Raw genomic sequence first — 20022 nt, 5'->3', positions numbered from 1 at the left:
TATATATAGTCATTTCCTATAGGAAAAAACTTCCGACACTTGTGTGTCCTATCCACGTCTACGTCCTCTCCGGGGCCGCCCACGCAAGCCCCGTTGGACGTAATGGTATAAAAGCCCCGCCCCGCGGGTCCCGTCTGATTTCAACCGTCTCCAAAGATAGTGGGATCTCCTCGCGTAGTCTCTACTGCTAGATTTTCGTATTGTTGAACTCCTGTGAGTTTGTTAATTTTATCGGAATGTCGGGAAAACCTCTATTTCGCCCGTGTGCCACGTGCGGACTGAAAAAGGTTTACGAGGGGGACGGCCATTTAGACTGTATTTATGGCCTTCACCCTCATCACTCGGCAGACCAGTGCGATATATGTAAAGGTCTTTCCCAGAAAGCCCTGAAGGATCGAAATCGTCGACTGGTATCCTGGTTAAATGACGGTGCGGGAGCGTACCCTCAGTCAGAGATGGGCTCTGTGCGCAGCGTGACCTCTGCGAAAACATCGGGAGCCCCTCGACGCTCAACTTCGACGGAACCCCTGGCTAAGAAGTCGCGACCTGCGGAAAAGGACGTTCCGCGAAGTCACTCTTCCAGGGACTCGTCCAAAGACTCGGCAGGAAAGACATCCTCGTCATCTTCGTCGAAGAAAGGAAAGGAGAGGCCTAAAACCTCCTCGGGCGATCAACACAGATCAGCCACGAGTAGAGTTTCGGATAAACGCAGGGAGAGCGCTATGAAGGCGGGAACGCCTAAACCACCTGCAGGCCCGACGTCGACGAACCAGTCGGGTTCTTCACTGCCGCTGACGCAGTCGATTTCACCCATCGTCATCCCAGCGACGACCTCGGCGACGATGCCCTCGTTGACGGAAGTGCTGGCCTGGAGACCGGAGGTATTTGATATGTGGTTGCCTGACACGTTGCTACAGGAACAGGCACTGTCAAGGGCCTCGAAAGAACACGACGGCTTCAGAATTGTGAGCCCAGAGGACCTCGGTCTACGGCCCAGGTTTCCATCAGGGGCAACCTGCTCTCAGGTGTTTACCCAGCCTCCAAGTTCTCAGGCGACCCTGTCCATGGAGGTACTGTCCTCCTTGCACTCGCTGCTCAAATCGCTGGATGAAAGGCTTCCACCTGTACCGTCGACGCCCCCCCGTCGACGAGCCCGGCCCTTCACACCGCCCGACCGGTTCTATCGGGTTTCCAACTACTCCGGCAGTACAGGAGGTGTCCAAACTATGTGTCACCCATTTTCTGAGCCGGCTGTCAAAGGCCGCATTGAAAAGAAATTTAAGGTACCAGACTCCACACCAAAGTGTCTTTCGGCTCAACCTACACCGGACTCAGTGGTGTCGTCGGCGGCGACGAGAAAAGCAAAGGCCCAACATAAATGCTCTACCCCTTCAGATAATGAGGCGAGGTGCCAAGACGTGTTGGGAAAAAAGGTTCTCTCTGTGGGGGCCTCAACGGTGAAAGCAGCTAACTCCCTGGCGATTATAGCCAGATATGATAGGGAGATGTGGCACGGACTGGCACCTATCCTGGACCATCTCCCGGAAGAACATAGGAGAACGGCGATGTCCCTGGTGCGTGAAGGCGAGGAGGCATCGAATCATGCTATTAACATAGCGGTGGACCTGGCAGATTCGGGCTTTAAACAAATAAATAACGGAGTTGTACTAAGACGCCAGGCTTGGCTTAAATGCACCAACTTCAGACCCGAAGTACAGTAAAAAAATTTGGACATGCCCTTCGAAGGTTATCTTCTTTTCGGAGAAAAGGTGGACGAGGCCTTGAAGGGCATGAAGGAGGACTCAGATACAGCACGCTCGTTGGGTTCTCTCCAGAGTGGTAAGCCCTTTCGTTCCTTTTGTCCCTTTAGAGGAGCATCTGGGAACTCAAGATTCTCAGCAACCAGGGATCGATCCTTTGGTAGATCAGCGTATCCTTCCCTAGGATATAGACGCTCCTCTCAGACCTCAAGCCGGCGAAGAAAATTCCAATCTTCCAAGAGACGACCAACTTATTCGTCGTCGACGAGCAAACAGAAAGACCAGCAATGACGGGAAGCGTACCGTTCTGGGAGGAAGAGTGTCAAGCTGCGTCGAGGAATGGGAATCCATCACAACAGATCAGTGGGTTTTGGACACTGTGAGGTACGGACATTCCCTACTATTCAAATGCAAACCTCCAAAATGTCCACCTATACGCCTATCCCAGCCACATCTAAACATCTTGCGGCAGGAAGTAACACTCATGTTACAGAAAGGCGCCATCGAATTAGTTCCTGCATCGCGTAAAGGCCTAGGAGTATACTCACAGTGTTTTGTGGTAAAGAAGCCAAACGGAAAATGGCTCCCTATTCTCGACCTGCGAGACCTCAACAAGACCCTACTGAGTTAAAAAATTCAAATTGCTTACACTGCAGGAGGTGATCAGATCCGTCCAAAGGGGACGATTTTTTGGCGTCACTGGATCTGCAGGACGCGTACTTCCACATTCCGGTGTGTTACAACCACAGGAGGTTTCTGAGGTTCATGGTAGGTCAGACACACTACCAATTTGCAGTGCTCCCATTTGGTCTAAAGTCCTCCCCAAGAACGTTTACAAAATGTTTGGCACCTGTGGCAGCCTGGCTTCGAAAGGGAGGGCATCATGTATACCCGTACCTCGACGACTGGCTGGTGAGGGGATCCTCCCCAGCGTCGACCAACGACAGCGTACGAGCCACCTTACAACTTCTGCAACGACTGGGGTTCGCAGTGAACTTTGAAAAGTCTTCGCTAAAGCCCTCAAGGAGCTTGAAGTTCTGGGGAGCTCAATTCGAAACCCACTCGGGAATAGTGAAACCGTCCCTAGACAGAATATTGAAAATCGAACAACGGACGAGTCAACTTCGCCTACAGAGCACATTTTCAGTGAGAAAATATGTGGCAATCCTGGGTTCCATGGTTTCGTGCATCCACTTAGTAACGAACTGCTGATTGTTCATGAGACCTCTACAGGAGTACCTGTCGGACAGATGGAAGCAGGCCACGGGCCGGTGGTCAGACAGGATAACTGTCGACGACGAGGGTGTCATCAGATTCCTCCAATGGTGGAAAAGCTTTCACAACCTGGACAGAGGGGTTCCTCTACGAGAGCCAGAATTTCAGAAGACCATCATAACGGACGCCTCTCTGACGGGCTGGGGAGCACACATGAACGATCATCAAACCCAGGGCAGATGGTCTTCGACCGAATCGCACCTACACATCAACGTGCTGGAACTGAGGGCAGTGAGATGGGCCCTGAAATCATTCCTTCCACATATCGAAGGATCAAAAGTAAGAGTGCTGACAGACAACTCGACAGCCAGGTTTTACTTGATAAAGCAAGGCGGCACCAGATCCAGGACCCTTTCGGCGGAAGCTCAAAAGATCTGGCACTGGGCGTTGAAACACAACATATCCTTAGTGGCTTACCAGCTCCCGGGTGTGAAGAACGTGCAAGCGGATTCCCTGAGCAGGACAATGGCTCAATTACACGAGTGGGAGCTGGACACCGGTCAGCTGAAAATAATCTTCGAAAGGTGGGGGACCCCCTCAATCGACCTCTTCGCAACATAAGAAAACACGAATTGCGAACAGTTTGCGAGCAGATGGCCCCAAGAAGGATCCCTGGGGGAAGCGTTCTCGTTTCCCTGGACGGACAAATTCCTGTACGCTTTCCCTCCGTTCCCCCTTATACGGGGGACAATCCAGGGGATTCTCAGGTACAAATGCCCGGTCATTCTGGTGGCACCGTATTGGCCGAAACAACCATGGTTTTCCGACCTCCTACATCTGTCGTTGGAACAGCCTATAACTCTCCAGAAAGTGCCGAACCTACTGTCCAGGGACAAGGGAACGGTGTGGCACCACAATCCGGACAGCCTCAATTTAACAGCATGGCTCCGGACTTCTCAGAGTTTGGCGGCTTGACAGTCTCGGCGGATTGCCGGAGGATTCTGCAGGCGGCTAGGGCCCCTTCGACGAACAAATCATACATATGCAAATGGCGAAGATTCTGTTCGTGGTGTCAAACACAGCACGAAATTCAGCCTTTAGAAGTAACCCCTGAACAAATTCTTCTGTATCTTCTTCACCTAGCGGAGAGTGGCCTGTCCTCTTCGTCCATCAAAGTGCACTTGGCTGCCATTTCAAGGTTTACGAGGAGGAGACGGGCTTCACCATTATTCAGTGACAGGCTGGTGAAACATTTCATGAGGGGTCTCTTTAGAACTTTCCCCCCTACGAAACGGTTCCCACCGTCGTGGAGTTTAAATGTGGTGTTGGCTGCCTTAATGAAACCTCCGTTTGAACCAATGTCCTCTTCATCCATGCAGTTCCTATCTTGGAAACTGGCTTTCTTAATTGCCATTACATCGGCTAGGAGAATATCGGAATTACAGGCATTAGTCATAGATCCTCCATATATGAGGTTCTTTAAGGACAAAGTAATTTTATCAACCAACCCTACTTTCATCCCGAAAGTCCCGACAGTCTATCACAAGCACTCTACCCTGGTCCTCCCTACCTTCGTTGCGTCCCCGTCGTCGACGGCAGAAAAAGCCCTTTATACTCTGGTCGTCAAAAGGGCGTTAAAAATTTTTAGCTGCAAAGGACGCAAGATATCAGAACTACCAGACAGTGGTTCATTGCCTACGGTCCGTCGGCGAGAGGAAAGGCATTCTCCAAGCAAGGCCTGGCTCGTTGGGTCTCTTCGGCAATTACTTTTAGTCACTCCAAAGCTGGGAGACCCCTACAGGGACGCCCTAGAGCCCATTCCACGAGATCGACAGCCTCCTCCGCGGCTCTATGGGCAGGAATTCCTCTGACAGACATCTGCCAGGCGGCGGCATGGTCTGTTCCACACACATTTACACGCCATTAATGCCTGGAAAGGCAGCACGCGGATGAAATACAGATGGGAAGGGCAGTTCTGCACCATCTGTTTCAAGGAGGTAAGCCAAGTACGGTGAACCTGTTCTCTCTTACCTTGCCTATGTTTGTTTTTGCCTTCATGTGTCGGTTTGTACATGAATATAGATATGCTTGTATATGTATATATATATATATGATTATGAATTATGAAGATATGTTGCTGCTTATACACACATATACATGTGTGGACGGGTAGTGGTTTTGTCGTAAACGTACGTTACATTGCATTCTCTCCTCCTTTCTTCGAGGATACTGCTATACAATCTATTCTAAGCATGTGAATCCATGAAAGATCCAATGCTGGAGAAGGGAATAGTTTCTTACCTGTAACTCCATTTCTCCAGCATTGGTATCTTTCATGGATTCACATGCGCCCGCCAGCCTCCCCGGAATGCAATGTGCAAGATATGTGCATAAGCAGGCTCCCCCCCTTCTACTTTGGAGGGGCCGAAATCTGACGGGACCCGCGGGGGCGGGGCTTTTATACCATTACGTCCAACGGGGCTTGCGTGGGCGGCCCCGGAGAGGACGTAGACGTGGATAGGACACACAAGTGTCGGAAGTTTTTTCCTATAGGAAATGACTATATATATGTGTACCGAGGGTTCCCAGTCTGACGACGGGGAATATTCTAAGCATGTGAATCCATGAAAGATACCAATGCTGGAGAAATGGAGTTACAGGTAAGAAACTACTCCCTTATTAAAGGTTTTGTGAAATTTCACATGATGTACCTGGGTGTAAACTGTCCCACAGTGAGATACATTGGCATTGATTCCTAGTGATTGCATCGAATGCAAAACCATTGAAAAAAAAGGCATCGAAAAAATGCATTTCTTTTTATTGGGCCACCCCCAACCCCTGTTTTTTTTTTTACCCCTTAAAACCCATTATAGTAAAAACAAAAATTGATGCATTTTTTTTTTAATGCTTTTGTATTCAATACTATGTATTCGATGCAATGCCTAGATGCCATTGCCATTTATTTGTTAGGTTACACCACCATAACTTGTGTCGTCCCAGCACCTAGTATTCCTCTAAAAACAGTGATCATAAGCATACATTGTGCCCTAAAACCGTAGTTCTGGTCGGACCTGGCCAATATGGGGGTCACAGTACCAGGCAAACTGTCTTTAAATTACACAACAGGAGCAGTCATGCTCAAGGGTAACACACAGAATTCCTCTTCATCATATAACATGCATCAGCACACGCAACTCTGGGCATCTTGAGACGAAATAACAGTAAAGATTTGTAAATCATGGCTATTTTTTAAAGTCTACAATCCTTTCTTCCTCTGCTATGGAGGAAATGTGTTCAGATCCTTACAAACCCTACAGCAGCAATTAACAAGGACTTAGGAAGCAAATAGGCTGGATCTCACCTTTCACAGTGATCCATTATTCCAGTCCACCAAAAATTATTGACTTAAGTAACCATTTCCGGTATCCTGAATAAGGTTCCTGCATTTTAGGAGGAAAGGGGCAAAAATCCTTTTATTTTTCAAGTCTGTTTCGTTGGGAGATTGTTCCTCTGGTTTAGCTCACTCTTTTAGAAATGTCTCTTGGCTTGTCTCTCTTCCATGTTAGCAGGATTCTCCTTTCACAGATGTATTGGTCCGTCCAACGGCTTCCATTATGTATGTGTTAGTTCTTTGAGAAGCATCTTCCCATTTCTGTCTCTGGTAAGTCTCTTCTCATTTGCTTCTTGATCTCGGTGCTCAGAAGCAAGTCTCTCTAGTTTGTATCTGTCTACCTCTCTCTTTTTCTCATCTGTTACCACTATTTTGCCTACCCATTTAGTTAGGAGCAATCTTTTTCTCTGTCTCGCCTCATTTATGTTTTCCTCTTGGTCTTGGATGTATTTTATCTGTTTTCCATGTCTGTTTGAGGTGTTTCCTCTGTGCACTCAATGCCTGTTTATCTCTTTAGATAGTCCCTCCTGTGATTTCTGTGCCCCAGAGGTTGTACCTCAAAAGATCACTAATGATTCTCCATTTGCTTACAGGGATCATTGTGATGGCTCTGCTGGGCATGTTCAAAGTTCACCGCCATGGTGCTATCAATTCAGCTGCCATTTTACTCTACGCCCTGACCTGCTGCATCTCTGGCTATGTGTCCAGCAGTTTCTACCGCAAGTTTGGGGGTGAGAGATGGGTGTGGAACATCGTGCTGACTACAAGCCTTTTCTCAGGTAAGAACTCACTTGTTGCCCTGCAGAGGAAGGGGACATGGTCTATGAGACCTGCTCGGTCCTGCCTCTCCTTAGTATGCTTTTGGATCGTGATCAGGAAGGAGAATCCTTGTCTTGTTGTCGTCCTACTACTGTAAGGAAGGCATGGTATCAAACAGTTAGACAGACACAAGTGATCACAGTTGAATGGTGTTTATTGAACTTCAACTAGGTTTGAAAAATGCCCCCATCTAATCCTAAATCTAAAGATGGGAGCAAGCTACGACCATCAAATAATAGTGGTGTCTTGTCAAAATAAAAGGATCTATACTAATAAGCCTATTGCCAATCCTTACTTCTAATTACAATTAGTGTGGCAAACAATGTTCTGTAAAAGAAAAGTGTTCAAGAAATGATATGTCAGGATATTCAAGCCACTGGCTTCCCTTCCCCGCGTTTTCAGCATGGGACAAGGTGGCACACTCAAGCTTAGCACACTCCCTGGATTCTCTAGCACGAGGATGCCGTTCAAGACTTCAACATCAGGACCTTCTGTGCCAAAGTCTCTTTGTCATTTAAAGTCTCTTATTTCAGAGGGCCTGATGCAACACAACAACACAGTACAGTTCCTTTCTGCTTAAGATTTTCCCTTCTAAAACTTCTTGGGTGATTTACTGTTCACCCCGGGTGCCACTCCGCCAGACTCAGACCCACTTTAACACAAAACCATCAACTGGTCTCCCTCTGCCAGACTCGCACTAAATTCACATACTTTTCCAAACATTCTCTATTTCATGAAAATCAAAGACTTTCGACTGTGTGCAAGATTTTGCTTGACCTGTCGCAGGACCACTTCAATTCACATTTGTTCGTTCTTTCAATTGATCTCCCTCTGCTTGGCTCAGACCAAATGTATCTACTGTTATTACTTCTCAGCTGCCTACCTTACAGAGACCTTTCGATTGAGCACCCACGCGGTGCCGGACCACTCCGTGAAAGGTATTGTAGCTTGCGTGAAAGTTCAATCACTCATCTGCAGTTTAACTTCACTCGCATCTCTTATCACATGCGTTTTAACAATGTTCCTTCTAGTGCTCGCCATACAATGTTGCTGCTTGCAACCTTTGCTTCAACCCATCGGTCTCCCCAACTTACCGGCTGTGTTGCTTTCACTGAAGCGGCTTTGTTCTTGGAGCCAAGGACGATACCACAGTGGCTGGTGATTCTCCCCACCTTGATTATTGACGCTGGAGGGCCCCAGGTATCTCCGACACACAATGCAGGATTCGTCGGCCTGATTTCCTGGTCTTACGCTTTCTCTAGAGGTTTCGGGAAAGTAACGGTTCTTTGTCGAAAAGGTTAAGAGAATTTCCCTCCTTGAAGTTCTCTTTGGTTTAGTCGCCTTTCCTTTCTTGCTCAGCTGCCGTCTCAAAACTGCTGTTTCCTTGTGTGCTTTGCCTCGCTCAGAGTGTGCACTCGTGCTCCGCCTTTTATCCGTGTGGGGAAGTGTAATGGAAGTCAGGTGTGAGTGATTGGCGATAATTGCCTGACCTCACCTGACCTCATAGTATTGGGACATGTCAGGTACACGGCTTGGGTGTTAGTCTGTTTTACCTTAGAGCGGGCTGTCAGTGAGAAAGTGTTTGTTTTGTAAATGGGGTGGGTGGGGGTTAGAGTTCCTAAATATCCCACAAGATAGGATGGAATAAAGGTGTTACAGGGAAGGGGATACGCGTCTCACCATCCGGTGTCCCACTCCCCAAAGAACCCTCACCCAGGTGATCCTCCAGCACTGGTCCACCCCCAGGAACTGGATCCAAAAGCGATGGCTGTGTCCTGGCCACCTGGATGACAGATCCCTGGGGACTAGTGGGTGAAACACCTTCTGGTTTCTCACACTACATACCTCTCGTGTGCAAGCCAGTCCCTGCCCAAGAATGGTACATTCCAACTAACCCAACAGTCTACTGCCCAGGCATGTATATGATATGAGTCATTTATACAGCGCATGTACGCAAGTGTATCTAGACTTGCCTAATGTACTGCAGGCATGCCATTGACTCCCCATGCACAAGCATGTCCCTGGAGTGGCACCTCACCAGTGATGTATTTACAAAAAGGCCAACTAGGCTCAGACCTAGGGCGGCATATTGCCACTAGAGCAGCATTTTCATAGCCGCTTATTTACAAAATACTGTATTTTTTAAATTTCAACTTTCTTTTGTTTCTCTGAGTCTGGCTGGTTACTCCATTTCCTTTCTTACAATGTGAAGCTCATGGCCTTTCTGCTTTTTTTGCAGAGGAAGATTAACGTTGGTTATTAGCAGCCATGTGCTCTGACGGCCAAATGACTTGCTGTACAAACGTGTATATATGCTTGATATTCACAAACAATTTATTATTAGAATATCTTTTGTGGGGGGAAAAAAGGAAACGTGTACCAAACCCAGCGTGCATAATGTATGTAGTGATTGATTGCGTTTTACTACTCCCACAGACATATATAAAGTTCTGTGGTCATGTATGTTTCCAAAATGCTAATGCGCAAATTGTCCAGAACCTCATTGGTTAAGACATTGAAAAAATTAGGAGTTACCCTCAGCAAAGTTAAGGTTATAAATGATGCATCATTTTACAATATTAAACTCATGCTTATGCTTAAGTCGAGCAGAGAGTTCCCAATGGTGGCCACTTAAATGTTGTGCAGAAGCAAGCATTACTTTCCCTCAGCTCCCCCACATTTAAGAGTGGTCCCTCAAAAGAAATGCGCATTAAAAAGATTGCTATTTTAACTTCTGTACGAAGAGAAAATCTAAATGCACAATAGCATAAAATCCGCTTGTGAAATGAGACACATAGCGAAAGAAGGGTGAGAGAGAATAAATGCAGGTTGCCAAAGGCATACACTGTATGTTGAACGGCTATAAAGAAGAAACCTCTGAAGTGTCCTGACAAGATATAGTTAAGTCATATTCATAGAAGCTCTAAGCAGGAAAATGGCAGCCTTATTGGTTTTTATGACGTTCTGTGGCACGCTCAGTAGTGCCAGGAGAACAACTTCAAAGTATGCAACCTAACGCATAGCAGTTATGTTTATAAGTAACCTTTATTCGAGGGGATTGGGTCCTCCGATGTATTCCATATCTATAACCATAATCACCACAGCTGTGCTGCTTCGGAAAATCTTTCTGCGTTGATGACGAGCCGACATCACCGGATGTTATAAGTAGGACACATGACGCCCGTAGCCTCAGTTCCATTTTTTCTGCGAACGTGTTCGCTTCGGAGATCTCGGCTCGTCTCGATTCTACTGAATCCTGTTCTTTCGGTTCTTCCAATCTGTTTCTTCATTGCTATCGATATGATGTCTTCGGCTTCTTCCTCCCCGCGGTCTGGGTTTAAGAAGTGTCGGGTGTGCGGGTCCAAGATGTCGCTGACGGATATGCACAACGCTTGCCTCTGGTGCCTCGGGGAGGACCATGATAGACGACTGTGTCGACTGCCAATCGCTCACATCGAAGGCCTTGCGGGAGTGTAAGAAGAAGCTGTCGATCGGTAAGGTGGCCAAGCCCCGGAAGTCACGTTCCACTGGTCTTTCAACGGACGATTCGAGGGGCGACTATCCGCATCGTCGTCGTGAGTCCGGGGGTTCTCGGTCTGGGAGTCGGTCCTGCCATTCCTCTGCCTCTTCGAGGCACTCCAGGAAGCGCCGTCACAGGTCGCCTTCCCCTTCCTCTTCCGAGGACTCTGCCTGTCGGCGGGTTGCTTGTCCCAACAAGCATTCCACTCCTGAGGAATGGGATTCCTTCCGAAAGGAGATGTTGGTGATTTTTCAATCGCAGGGCTCCGGTCCATCCGCGCCATCTGAGGACGCCGGTCATGGCCGTGCTAGATACACTGCTTGTACGCCTTCAGGCTTAAGCAGTCGTCGCAACCACCGGGCGCCTTTGAGGTCCCGGTCGCACAAGGATGGTCGCTCTAGACATGCCCGTTCCAGGTCCTGGTCCTCTACGCCCTCGAGACTGCGAGATCCTGTGAAGTCTTCGAGGAAGACATCGACGCCGGCGGCGCCGAGGTCGTTGACGGACTCTCTCGAGGCCCCGCCTCCGAGGAAGTCGTCAACGCCATTGGCGCCCAGGCTGTCGAGAGACACGCTCGGGGCTCCGCCCTCGAGGCCTGTGTCAACGCCGTGAAAGCTGTCGGCGCCGCGCTCGACGTCGACACCAATTCCGTCGACGCCCTCAATGCCTTTCGAGGCGGCCTTGTCGGAGGTACCCCGTGGCATGGTGGCACTGCCCAGAAAGGCGCTGGCCAAGGCTAAACATGTCTTTGTGCCTTTTTCTGTACCCTCTTTCCAGCCTATCTGAGGAAGGTGAGGTTCCTGCAGAGGTTCCTGATGACATTGTTTCTGGTCATAGCCAACTTGAGGACCTGCGTCAGTCGCTGCACGACGCCAGTGGTCTAGATGCCTCTCCGGAGGTGGAGTTTGGTCGGCCGGAGCCTGGCACGCATGCCGAATCCTCATACCGGCACCTCATGTTGAGGGTCACAGATTACCTGGGGTGGTCTGCCCCCCCTGGGCATTTTCAGCAGGATGACCTGACTCATATCCTGGACCAAGGTCCTCTAACTGAGCTGGTGCTGCCATTCCATATGGTCTTGCAGAGAAGGGTGGCTGCGGCTTGGACTGATCCGGAGAGTCTCCCGGCAGTGGGCAAATCCTTGCCGAGGAAATATCGCCCAGCCATTGGCGACCCCTGCTACTTGACCATGCACCGTACTCCGGAGAGTTTGGTGGTGCAGGCAGCCATCCCTCCTGATAGGGACGACAAACGTTTTCACGGTTGGGCGAAGAAGGTATTTTCTTCTGGGGGTATGTCGCTTCAGGCTGCCAACTCCGTTTGTGCCTTGTCTCGTTTCACGCACACTCTGTGGAACTGTATTTCCCTAGCGGCTGATCATATTCCCGAAGGGGAGGAACGGGATGGTTTCCTTGCTATCGTGCAGGATGGCAAGGATGCAATGTGTGAATCCGTTCAGTCGGGTCTGGACATGGTTGATTGGGTCAGCCGGTCCATGGCGGCGAGCACCGTAATACGCAGGTTTGCGTGGTTGCGGAAGTCGGGTTTTGCTCCTGATGTGCAAGCCCGGCTCCTCAACATGCCCTTTGATGGTGACCATCTTTTTGGCAGCAAGGCTGACAAGAGTCTTGAGAGGTTGCAGACCTCCAAAGCTGCAGCAAAGTCGTTGGGCGCTGCAGTTGACCAACCTCCCCCTTTTTGTCCTAGGGGACAGCAATGGAGGGGAGGTTCCTTTCGATATTACTCGTCCTTTAGTAAATCGAGAGGAGCTGAAAGTCAAAGGGGCAACCGTAGGAGTGCCAGAGGTGGAAAACAAGGTACTCGAGGTGCCAAGGCCGCGCAAGCAGTTGACTCTTTGCCCTCAGGCACTGCCGCAGCCGCTTCAGCTCAGTCATGAGGCCCATGCTTCTCCGGTTGGGGGAAGGCTGGCGCAGCATCTGGTAGAATGGCGTGCCATTACTTCAGATGTGTGGGTTCTGGAGATCATAGCCCACGGCTACTGTCTTCCTTTCCGGCAGAGGCCTCACGACAATCCACCAGGGACCCTCTCTTTGAAGAGTCTGGATCCGCTCCTTGCGCAGGAAATTCAGTCCCTGCTGGAGAAAGGCGCCATAGAACTGGTGCCTGTAGCGGAGAGGAACGGGATGGTATTCCCCATATTTTTTTATTTCGAAGAAAGGCGGAGGATTGAGACCAATCATGGACTTGCGCAGTTTGAACAAGCTCCTCAGGAAGGACAAGCTCAAGATGGTTACTCTTTCTCAAGTCCTGCAGGCCTTTCAACTTCAGGACTGGTTGGTGTCTCTCAACCTCAAGGACGCTTATTTTCATTTGCCGATCCATTCCAAAGCACAAGAAGTACCTGAGGTTCTTGGTTGGCAACTCGCACTTTCAGTTTCGGGTCCTGCCGTTCGGATTGACCTCCGCCCGAGGGTCTTCACCAAGCTCATGGTGGTTATGGCAGCGCATCTCAGGAAAGGGGGGATTCATGTCTACCCCTACCTGGACGATTGGTTGATCAGGGCGCGCTCTCCTGAGCAAGTCCTGGATCATCTGTCCATCACCTGCCACTCCCTTCACAAGCTGGGCTTCTCCCTCAACTTAAACAAGTCCCACTTGACGCCAACACAGCGGCTCCAGTACATCGGAGCAGTGCTCGACACATCCCTGGGGCAGTGTCACTGCCTCTGTGCAGGTAGGCGATGCAGCTCTGGTTCTGGGCCGTCCAGCAGGCAATTTCGATCTCGGCAGTTCATCTGGCCGGAGACGAAAACGAGATGGCGGGCGCTCTGAGCAGGCAGAGCGCGATCTTCCACGAGTGGGAGTTGGCTCAGGAGATTCTCCTGGAGATCTTCACCCTTTGGGGGACCCCTTAAGTGGATCTCTTCACCTCCAGTGTCAACCGGAAGTGCGAAAGATTCTGCTTGCAGGAATTTCCTCCAAGAGGAGCCTTAGGAGACGCGTTCGTAGTGGATTGGTCCTTCCCACTGCTGTACGCGTTTCCTCCAGTCCCCGTCATCCCGCAAGTGCTGCAGAAGCTACGGAGGTTTGGTTCCCGGATGATCCTCATTGCTCCGGCATGGGCCCGGAGGACGTGGTACCCGGCCCTTCTCGACTTGTCCATCTGCCCTCCACGTCGTTCCCTACCAAGACGATCTGCTCTCACGGGAGGGGGGTCAGGTTCCCCATCCAGAGGTCAGATCCCTCAACCTTCACGCTTGGCTTCTGAAAGGTTGAGGTATAAGGATCTCCCTGAAGACGTGATGGAGGGGTTGCTTTCGGCCAGACGGCCGGCAACAAAGTCCCTGTACCGTTGCTGTTGGAGAAAGTTCTGCGACTGGTGCAGAGTTAAGAATGTGGATCCTTTTTCATGTGACACTCCTGTGGTTCCCTCTTTTTGCTTTCTTTAGCCCACAGGGGCTTGCAAGTGGGTACCATTAAAGGTTACCTGGCGGCGCTGTCCATATTTAAGCGCTCGTCTGAGGAGTGTTCTTATTTTAAAATCCCTTTAATTTCCCAGTTTCTGAAAGGGCTCACTAATGTGTTCCCTCTGTCACCTTTCCAGGTGCCCGGGTGGGATTTGAACCTTGTTCTCAAGTTTCTAATGGGTGCTCCATTTGAGCCTTTACATTCTTGTCCTTTGAGACTGTTAACCCTGAAAACTGTGTTTTTAGTTGCGGTCACTTCCGCTCGAGTGAGTGATTTACAGGCACTGTCTGTTAAGCCACCCTTCACTGTGTTTCATAAGGACAGATAGAGTTTGTCCTTCTTTTCTTCCGAAAGTTGTGTCGGATTTTCATTTGAGCCAGAAGGTCATTCTTCCGGTGTTTTATCCTCCTCCGCATCATGGTAAGGACGAGGAGAGGCTCCATAGTTTAGATCCTAGGAGAGCTTTAAGTTTCTACATTTCACGCATGCCCCTGGGTCAGAGTGGACGATCAGCTCTTTATTGGTTACGCTGGAAGGCGTTTGGGACAAGCTGTGACTAAGCAGACTTGTCTAGATGGATTATCTTGGCAATTTCTGAATGTTACCGCCTGGCGGGTAAGGACCCTCCAGTAGGCTTACGGGCCCATTCGACTAGGGGTATGGCTGCCTCTACTGCCCTGCAGAGGGGTGTTCCTATTCGTAACATCTGTGATGCAACCACTTGGGCTTCGGCCCATACTTTAGTACGTCACTACTCCCTAGATTCTATCCATGGGCAGGATCTGGCCTTTGGCAAGGCGGTCCTTTACTCTGCAATTTGATTGGGCATTCTAAATTTGTAGATTCTAAATTCTTTTCCTACCTCCTTACGTTGGTACTGCTTTGGGAGTCTGTCATAGATATGGAATACGTCGGAGGACCCAATCCCCTCGAAGAACAAGTTACTCTCTTACCTGGTAACGTTCTTTCGATGGGGTGGTCCGACGACGTATTCCATATCGCTCCCTCCCTGCCTTCTCCACTAAAGAATTTCTTATGCGATTGCAGCTTACGTTTCCGCAAGGCTTTCTGTGGTCATACTGGCAGAAGATTGGTGCCACACGTTCTGGGAAAAAACTACAACTGAGGCTGCGGGCATCGTGTGTCCTACTTATAACATCTGGTGATGTCGGCACGACAGAGGCCCTCGAGGACAGCGTATCGACGTCATCGAAGCAGGACCCAGACGCCGAAAGATTTTCCGAAGCAGCACAGCTGTGGTGATTACTGTCATAGATATGGAATACGTCGTCGGACCATCCCATCGAAAAAACGTTACCAGGTAAGAGAGTAACTTGTTCCTTGAATTACTGTAATGGGCTGTGGGTAAAATTAACAGAAAGAAGCGATCGTATCATGGTAACCCTTAAAATGTTGGATGGGATTTATGTGGATCAAGCCCAGCAGCATATAGATCTGATTATTAATAAAGGAAAAAATGAACTGGTTAAATTTAATCGGAATGGGAAAGGTCTGAATAAAAAAATTGGAAAGCACAAGAAGAAATATTGAATTAGAAGAGTTAAACATAGCGTGCCAACCGAACAACGTTGGACGCCTCTTGTGGAATTTGGACAAACCACAATGGGGTGGGCAAAAAAAGGCGGGTTTTCATCAATCTGAATTTGATGAAGCTACCTGGAAGCGTAAGAGAGAATTGAGGAGAACATTGAGACTCTTAAGAAATAGGGTTAGAAATGGGGGTCCTCCTCCTTTAAAGAGAAAAAGGCACTGTTAGCCTCATATCCAAGCTGGAATAGAGTGAATAAACATCTTACATACCAGTGACAGGGAGAGCAAATGCTGGAGGCCCTTATCACTAATACTGGCCGCAGTTATTGGTCTGGTTATTAATGAATGGTGGGAACATCGCTGAATCCTCTGCCCAAAGTAATTGTGTATCAGAGGATCTATGGTGTACTTATTTTGGGTCACTCTTTAGTAAGATTTCTCACAGGGAAGAGAGTATCATAATGGACGTTCCAAGGGCCTGTTGTGTCTCATCGGATACATTAGGGATTTGATAAAGAAAGCATCTCACTCTAGAGCAGCAAGCCTGAATGGCTTATCAAATGCAATCTTAAATGCTGATTCGGAGACCTGGACCATAGTGTTGCAGCAGCTCTTTGAGAGCTGTATTGAGAGGAGACAATGCCCAGCGAGCTGGAAGTCTGCGGTGTTGGTTCCTATTTTCAAGACGGGCGTTCAAACAAATCACAAAATTATTGCCTGATCGCCCTTCTTTATGCAGAAAGCAAAATCTTTTCAGGAGTAGTCTTGCGAGAGTTAGAAAGTTGGGCCAATGATAGGAACATATGTGATGAAGCACAAATAGGCTTTAGGCGTGGGCTATTGGCAACTCTGAACGGGCTGATTCTGAACGTGCTAAGGGATAATCCATGGTGGACTGGCAGCCTCCCCTCTATGAGGCCCTGATTGATTTCACTAAAGCTTTCGACCCCCCGTAATCAGGACCAGACTGTGGAGAAAGTTGAATGAATGGGGTATATCCGCCGGACTGCTGGCCATCCTGATATATCTTCATAAAGACACGAACATCTTAGTCAGAATGGATGGGCAGGGACATTTGACTAGGTCCATACCCACAGAAAGAGGAGTGAGGCAGGGATGCATATTTGCTCCCTGCCTCTTTAACTTTTACTTGGCCGATTTAAAAAAAAAAAAAAAAAAAACACTCTAAATAAGCATGCCTTGGCGAGCCCAAGGATTGGTAAACCGAGGGTGAGTTGGCTAGCGTATGCCGATGACATCTTACTCATGGACTTCACCCCTCGGAGATTCCAGCAATTATTGAGTGCCATAAGTGAGCATGCATCGGCAAACAAGCTGGAAATCAATCCTGAGAAGACCAATATAGTGAGGATGGGATATTGAGGATGGGAACACGGACAAAGAAGGAAGTGTCTTATTGATGGACTTTGGAGTCGAGGGCTGTTAGGCTTGTTTTGGAAACCCAATATTTGGGCTTCAGATTGGCAGCAAACGCTAACGTAGCCTTAGTAAAAGATAAATTGAGAGCCAAAGCTGACCAACTAGCTGCGCAAATGAAGAATATTAAAATCAATTTCTGCAAATTCTCTTTGGCACGGTTGATTTTACAAGAGTAAAGCTATTCCGACTCTCTTGAATGGTATGGATATTGAGTCCCAGGTGTGGGAGTTAGACTGAGACTACCTGGCGGGAAGGCTTCGACGCTCCCGCTCTCCCTCCTGGTAGTCTCACTTATGAGTTGGGATTGAAATCATTGGGGGAGTGCCTGGAGTGGAAATTGTTGCAGCTATATAGGCTTGTTAAATGGCCCAACAAAAATTCATTGTACGCAGACATCTGCCAGGAATAACGAAAAGGCGCAAATGTCTTTTTGGGAATACTAATAGTGAAAGTGTCATCTATCCTACTGCGCCTTCATAAAACTAAATATGAGCTAAAGATCAATGTGAAGGGGTACAGACGAACGTGAAATGAAATGGACTGGATAAACACTGCATATACAATGAGGGAACTAAAACTCAATAGGAATTCGTCTATTCATTATAAAGGCCTGGGAGCTCTCCCACGATATCTCAGGCAGTTCCCAGACAGCAGAGGAAGAGATGCCACGTTAAGATTCCGCTTAAACCTGTTACCAACTGGAGAAATTATTTCAAGTAGACAAAGGATTAGACCAATGATAGACTTTTGTCCGACATGTAAACCGGTAGTATGACAATCGCTATTCCACATCTTGATGCAGTGTGGAGGAACAAGAGACCTAATAATCCAGTCATTTTCCCGATTTGTTGATAATCCACGATGGGTGGAAACAAGAGATTTTTGGTATTGTTTGACCTCGGAGAACAAAGTCTTCCTCTCTATTGAAATTGTGAAAGTACTTAAGAAGCTCGAACTGTATGATAAAATGCCCCAGGGATTGGTTGGCTGAATTGTAAAATATATATATATATATATATATATATATATATATATATATATATATATATATATATATATATATTTATGTTCCTATGTGTTTTAACTATGTTTTTTATGAATCTTTGATAGGAGAATGTTGTGTATTATGTGAAAAGTCAGTCAGATAGATGACCAACACAATAATAATAATAACAACATTTAAAAAAAAATACTAAAGGCTATAGATTTTAAATACAAGATGGGACTTTTACCAGGAATCAGTACATCAGATTACACCCAGAAATCTGTATCTATAACCCACAAGTCTTAAAATATTCATATGTAGTGCATAGTATAACCAATTTAAGGAGTTAACAAAACAAAAATGTTACATTACCACAAATGCAAGATGGCAAGCCCCATAGCTTTATCCACACCCACAAAGGTAATGTTGTGCTGGAATGCTCAACACATTACTCAATTTAACTCATGGAATGTTGGATATGGATGTAAGCAGTATGTACTAAATTGTTTATAAAAGAAGCCTGCACTACACAGCCACAAGGAATACTGTTCCTACCCACCTGTGAATGTTCAGTGTCATGTTTATCCATCACTCTACTATGGGTATACCCAGCCAATGGTTCCTAGGACCTTCTCCCTCTGTCTTTACTCCACTGAAGTCTTTATGCCCAAGCAGTTTCCAATTTTAACTTGCCAGTTTATCATCTTTTAATGACGTTCAAGCCCATGGGATTGGAGCTGTATGGGCTGCAGCAGGCCTGTTATTCACCTTGCTAACACAAGAGCAGTAATGTCTCATTAGAACTGTGAGAAGATTTAGGTTTTTTTAATCAATATTTCTTTAGTATGTGCCTGTACCACCTGCCTATATTTTATATTTAAAGGTCACCATTTGATAAGAGTACATGTAGAAATTGTTAGTTATTTTCCCTGAAACATTCATATTACAGGCTGGTCTAGGTGCCTCTCATGAGATGACAGCAGTCAACATGCAAGAAACCAGATATTACCACTGAAACCGAAATTCCTCATTTCAACCCTCTCTCACTTATGTCCAGTTAGAAAACAGCATATGCTCTGATCTCATCCTCTAAGACATGGTTCTCTTAAATAACCAAAAGAAGGCAACTGGCCAGCGCAGGTAGCTATGATGCACTCAGCAGTGGAACATCCTTTGTTCTCCAAATCCTGGGCAGCAGAGATCAGAAAACACTCTTTCAACTAACATGCCATAGAAGATAACGGGCTTGAATTATAGTGGAAGCAATACATTTTGAATCCCCTCAGCTTAGCCTTAAAAACGTCCTTAAGTGTTAGAGCCAAACTGGGACAAGATGAGGGTGAAGAGGGTTGTTTGGCACAGGGGCAGTCTGGTGAAGGGTCAGAAACGGGTGAAGGTGCAGAGTCTGGAAAAGAGGGAGTAAAGTTGGGGTGGTGCACATGCACTTAGTTGGTCCTAGGGCAGCTGAACACCTGAATACAACACTGCACCTCACAATGCCAGTCTCCTCTCCATCCATTCTCTGTACATGAGATTAATTGAATCAATTTCTGAGATTCCTCCCTAAAAGGGTAGAGCTATTAATGTTGCTCTGAACGAGCAGTGTTCTATCTATCCATGCAAATGCACATTTTACAGCATGGATACACTTTGAAGTCACAGGCAGGCGTTGTGTAGTACTGCCATCCAGTGGTTTAGAATAGCTGAATTTTGGAAAAACTCTGTTGACATTCAGATCCCCTGTGTCTCCCCGACACCTACGATTCCTCTTTGATTGGCATAAAGCTTTTATTCTTTCTGATTGTGTCCAGCCTAGAAATCCTACTTCATAGGGATTTGTCTTTACAGAACTTCTGAAGAAAATCTTTAAGCTTCGTAGTGCCAAAAACCTTTTTTCTTTGGTACATGAAAC

General features: G+C 47.6%; 1 protein-coding gene across 1 annotated transcript in view; it reads left to right on the top strand.

Annotated features, from left to right (window-relative positions):
* TM9SF1 (transmembrane 9 superfamily member 1) overlaps positions 1–20022 on the top strand; it is a 557591-nt gene that overhangs the window by 432736 nt on the left and 104833 nt on the right. The window contains exon 4 of the mRNA XM_069633965.1: positions 6960–7145. Within this exon, the coding sequence (XP_069490066.1) occupies positions 6960–7145 (186 nt within the window). The remainder of the gene's footprint in view (positions 1–6959; positions 7146–20022) is intronic.

Source organism: Ambystoma mexicanum, chromosome 13 (genome assembly GCF_040938575.1).
Source record: "Ambystoma mexicanum isolate Mex_15411 chromosome 13, UKY_AmexF1_1, whole genome shotgun sequence".
Taxonomy (NCBI): Eukaryota; Metazoa; Chordata; class Amphibia; order Caudata; family Ambystomatidae; genus Ambystoma; species Ambystoma mexicanum.
This window is presented reverse-complemented; position numbering and strand designations above follow the sequence as displayed.